Raw genomic sequence first — 5,278 nt, 5'->3', positions numbered from 1 at the left:
TATGGCTAGAGCTCCTCTTCTCTCAGGACAATTTCCAATATACAGAAATCAAATATAGTGAGGCAGGTAGAAAGCTGTGATCATATCTTTTGACTAGCTAAGAATTGCACATATCCTGTTGCATTCACTTGTTACTCTCTCCAATCCCCAAACATACTATTTTACTCATTTGAGGTTTGAGAGACTTAAAAACTCAACCTTGGAATCTTTTTTTTTTGCTACAAAAACAGTCCTAGGAATTGAATTGAAATCTCTTGTTTTTTTCAAAAAGCAACACGTGACAGGCTACTTCCTTATTTAGAGCTGAGAGCTTTCTCCTCATCCATCAGCCCTGTGAAACTAAGGAGGACCTGTTGCCTGCCTCATTTCAGAAGGGTTTGATTGATGGCACTTAAATATATTTTATCTTTTGGTAGAAAAGGAGAGAGGAATGAAATATCTGTGATGACTCTGTTCACATGTTTGGCTTTTCTCTCTCTCTTTGGTGGTGCTTTGCAATTGCTGGGTAAGTTCTTGTTTGTCTCTCGTAAAAATTGGTATGAAAGTGCATTGCTTCTCATGCTTTTCCTTAAGCATTCTGAGTCTCTGTTGAAGTGTCCATGTATTTATTATTGGTCATTAACTTTTGGATGGATTATAGCAGGGAAAGGGATGATGAGTATTCATACCAGGGCTGACAGGAGAGCAGAAGCAGAAGAGGATATGAGATGGGAATTTTAATTCTGCATTTCCTGACTGGCAAACATTTATGACAATAATTGACCCCTATATCTCAAGCTAAACAACCTGGGATTTGGTTAAATAATATATTCTTGGATTCTTGTCCTTTGCATTTTATTATTGAACCTTAGGGTGCACTGAAAACACATTTTCAATAATTTATTCTTAGCCATAATGGACTAGGAACTTTTTGTTTCTGAAAGAGAACTGAGATTTTCAAATAAGTATCTTACAGGGAACAATAAATAGGACCAAATAGCTAGTAGTGTGTACAAGACAAGCTAGTAGTGTATGGCAGATCTTCCGTACATATGTAAAGAAGATTCAGGAAGCCTTCTTCCACTTGTGTTGTCTCTTATATCCGTTATACAATGACCAACCACTATATAGCTGCATTATCCAAATTTTTAATACTACCACTATCAGGAATGCTAAGCTTTGCAAGCAAAAAGGGTACTTAAAAAAATCATTTCAAGACCAAATATGTTCTGAAATCTATTGGGCAACTTCCAACAGTCAAGTTCCAAATTTTGACTGAACAGAGCTAAGTCATTCAAGTCTCTGTGTGTGGCTCTAACACAAAGCAAGTATCCTCGTCTCACACCCATCATTCTTGGGCTTTGAATGCTTCCCAAATCCATGACAGGCATCCTATGTGTAAGCCCACTTTGGTGATCACAAGGAATTGCTTCCCCATGCAAACTGACCAACTCAGAAAAGAGACCCTGTCCCTTGTACATAAATAGACTTATAAAATGAAATAACTTTATAGGTAAGGAGCTGGACTATAAAGATATCAAATGTGTTTATGCATAAAAATATTTAGAAAGACAGTGAACATTATTTTTCTGAAAGTGATTCATGTTTACATGTGCTTTGACATTTTTTTTGAGTGTCCAGCTTGAAACACTTTATATAAATCATGGATGGGCAATTATTTGGTACGGAGGGCCACTTAAGGAGTTTTGGTGAGCTGTTGAGGGGTAGGGGGTGCAGTTGATCCTATCCAGCCCACCAGCTACTGCCAGGAGCCTGAGGAGGGAGAGCTGAGTCCTGCACTGCTCCAATCTGCTGTGGCCAGAGTTGGGCTGGGCATGAAGTGTGCAGATTCCTCTACCTCCCCACATCCACCCCCCTGCCCAGCTCCCTGTTGGTGCTACGCACTCCTAGCAGCCTAGCAGCTGGGCCCGCATGGGATGGGGCACAATGCAACATGTGAAGTAGCCACCTTGCCTGCCTGCCATGATGAACTGCAGCCATCCTGCCACAGCAGGAAAGTTGGGGGTGGCTGCCCCAGGCTGAGTCCTTGTGGCTGGCACAGACTAGTGGTATCGTGGCAGCAGCAGCTCATCACAGAGGCAGGTGGGCAGGATGGCTACTCAGGGTGTTGCATCACGTCCTGTCCCATGTGGGCCTGGCTGCTTGTGGCTTCAGTGCCAGGATTGTGCATCTGCAGTGCCAACAGTAAGCTGGGTGGAGGGCGGGGATGGATGTGGTGGGGGGCAGAGGAGTCCATGCTGCATGACTGAGCCCAGCCCTTGCTGCAGCACAGTGGAGGGGGCAGCTGTCCCTCCTCATGCTCCTGGTAGTGGCCAGTGGGCTGGATAGGATCAACTGGTGGGCCAAATATGGCCCAGAGGCTATATCATGACCACTCCTGTTATAAATTGTATCTTACAAATTTTCACTTCTGAAAATTTAAATGACATATACCGTATATATGTGTGTCCAACGTAACACTTCAGTTAGGAGCATTTATCAAGCAATGTGTGTGGGGGGGTTATTTTGGAGCAAGGGCTTTTTTGCATTCTTTGAGAAGTTCATGGTCTGTTACAGTGTGCCTGAAAGCCTTAATCTTGCAGTTATATATGTGCTTAACTGTGGGCATCAATATGAACAGATCCACTGTAATCAATGGGACTAGGCAGCTGAATAAAAGTAAACTGGAGTGTAACTGGTAAACAAAGCTGGAACAAGTGTGGGAAAAGATCCTCTACTATTGCTGTGAATATAGTATTGCTAGCCTTTGTCCTTTCTTTTTAAAGGGTTTTAAGAAATATCTGCTGTAGAATACTATTTGGAGGAGCCTTTACTTTTACGTGTTGTGCTACTGCTACCACTTGTGAGTGGGACATTGTTGCCATATCACCCATTGCTCTTTTTCATAAAAATGCTCTTATTTAATAAGGAGGCTTCCAGATGCATGCACTATTTACGGATTCATACATCATTGGTGTTCTATTGAGGTCTTTATGAAGGATAGGAAAGATAGAGTTTAGTATATTATTTCAATATTCAGAATTCCTGAAGTCTGTTTCTTGCTGTGAATGTTAAGAAGGGCATATTTTGCCTAACTGTAGGATTAAGAGAAAACGTATTGTTGGATAGAAGCTATATTGATGAATAAGACTGCCACAAAGTTTGGGGAATTTTTTTTTCCTGTCTCATGGCATCACTCCAAGGTGAAGTTTATGGGGGGTTTAGGGATCTAACTGGCCTGGTCCATACTTTTATACACGTGCCTTTCACAAAAGCATCATAGATTTTAAGACCAGAAGGGGCCTTCATGATCATCCAGTTTGACTTCCTTCATGACACAGGACAGATTATTGACACCTTCCTAAAACTCCTGTGTAAATGTGATGAAGCATTATAAGGGTGGTCAAGGATAGTTACAGAAGTTATGGGTTCCATTATTTTAAATTCAAATGGGACTGGGTCAATAATTGTATGGGGAAAGGATGGTGCTGCATTAGTACCTGTATAATTAATTGGTTTCTGTGGAAATATTCCTAATTTAAGTGAAGGAAAGAGAAAGTAGAATAATGTCTCTCAGTTCCACTCTACCTACACCACATACATATACTTTTTTAATTAATTTTTTGTTTTACAGACAATGGGATATTTTTAATTTATAATGAATACCACAAGCATTGTATACAAGTCTATAGTTCAAGATCAGTAAGAACCGCCTCTTGTCATAAGGACAATGAATTCCAAAAATTCAGGTGGGTCTCTGAACATCAGCTTATGAGTATAGCATTCAGCATGTGCTTGGGAGTGACTTCAAAGGAAGAAAAAGTTGCCATTACTCTGTATCCTTGTAACAAAACAAGTGAACTTCAGCTGTGGGAATGCAGAAATGAGGGCCTTTTCGGACTGAGAGGAGAAGATCTATTTTTTAACTCTGACGACATAGAAGAAGAAAATATTATGCTGTACAATGGATCAAACATTAAGAGTAAGTGGAAGGTCTATGGAACCACAGATGATTTATGCTCTCGAAGCTATGAAGGTAAACTTCTGAAAATTAATCCTTTTCTTGTCTGTGCTAATTTTCTTGTGAGCTTTTGGTCTCTGATGCATTCAGTCCTGTGATCTGTTGCCCAATCATTAGAGATTTTGAAAATGGAAATATTGCAGGCCTTAGCCTTGAATGTTCTTCTAAATTTGTGGCTAACTTGAAAAGGAGATCCTAGCAAATGATGTCGTTAAGGATGCAAGTGTTACACTGTAAATCTGATTCAAGGAAAACACTATAAAATTACACAGTGTAAATTTGGTATATAATAATGAAAACCTTGTTTGTACAGCAAATAGGTGATTAAGTTAGACCTGATATAGCAAGCTACTTAAAAACACAGACTCTGCCTCATTAGCCCTTAGGTGGACCATTGAGAGAGAATGGCATTTTAGTCTGGTGCTTAAGACTCTCACCTAATAGGCAAGAATCCCTGCGTCCATGAATGGTTATACAAAGTTGGACCAGGGTCAACAGAAGAGAGAGTGTCCTTTTCTGAATACCTTGCTACCTGGTGGTTAGAGCACTGTTTTGGGAGGCTGGGGATTGTGGGTTCAGATTCCTTCATTTGGGGCACATCTACATGAAGACAAAGGACAGACAGTCAAAAAGCCTGAGGCAGAATTGTTTCAATCTTTCCAGGTTTGTGTAAACTGCTTAGATTGAACCGATAAGAAAGTTAACTTTTCAAAAGTGAGGAAGTTCTTTCTTATGTCCAGTCTGAACTAGTCACAGTGGAGTTTGTGAGCGTTCGATCATGTCATCCCTTGCGGGGCTCTGGTGAAGTTGTTCCCCCAGATCCTGGTGGTCACCCCGATAAGCTTATAGGTGGCCACCAGATCACCCCTGAGCCTGCGCTTTTCCAGGCTGAATAGCCCCATTGCTTTCAGCCTTTCATCATAAGGTCTGTTTTCCTGACCTCTGATCATGCGCGTGGCTCTCCTCTGCACCCTCTCAAGCTTCTCCACGTCCTTTTTGAATTGTGGAGCTCAAAACTGGACGCAGTACTCCAGTTGCGGCCTCACCAAGGCCGAGTACAGCAGGAGAATGATGTCCCGAGATCTGCTCGAGAAGCATCTATGGATGCAAGCCAGTGTTTTGCTCGCTTTACTAGCCACAGCATCACACTGAAGGCTCATGTTCATCTTGTGGTCAACCATGACTCCCAAGTCCCTTTCATCTGTAGTGCTAACCAGCGTAGCACTACCGAGCCTATAAGCATGCTGCAGATTTTTCCTCCCAAGGTGGAAAACCTTG

General features: G+C 41.6%; 1 protein-coding gene across 1 annotated transcript in view; it reads left to right on the top strand.

Moving 5' to 3' along the window:
* The first annotated feature begins 309 nt into the window (after positions 1-309).
* Positions 310-5,278, top strand: part of LOC109291105 (macrophage mannose receptor 1-like) — a 151,818-nt gene continuing 146,849 nt past the window's right edge. The window contains exons 1-2 of the mRNA XM_019507966.1: positions 310-505; positions 3,614-4,015. Coding sequence (XP_019363511.1) covers positions 385-505; positions 3,614-4,015 — 523 coding nt within the window. The 5' untranslated portion in view covers positions 310-384. The remainder of the gene's footprint in view (positions 506-3,613; positions 4,016-5,278) is intronic.

This window comes from Gavialis gangeticus, unplaced genomic scaffold, assembly GCF_001723915.1.
Source record: "Gavialis gangeticus isolate Ggan-Ray unplaced genomic scaffold, GavGan_comp1, whole genome shotgun sequence".
NCBI classification, from domain to species: domain Eukaryota; kingdom Metazoa; phylum Chordata; order Crocodylia; family Gavialidae; genus Gavialis; species Gavialis gangeticus.
Note: the sequence above shows the minus strand (reverse complement) of the source record. Positions and strands in the feature narration are given on the sequence as shown.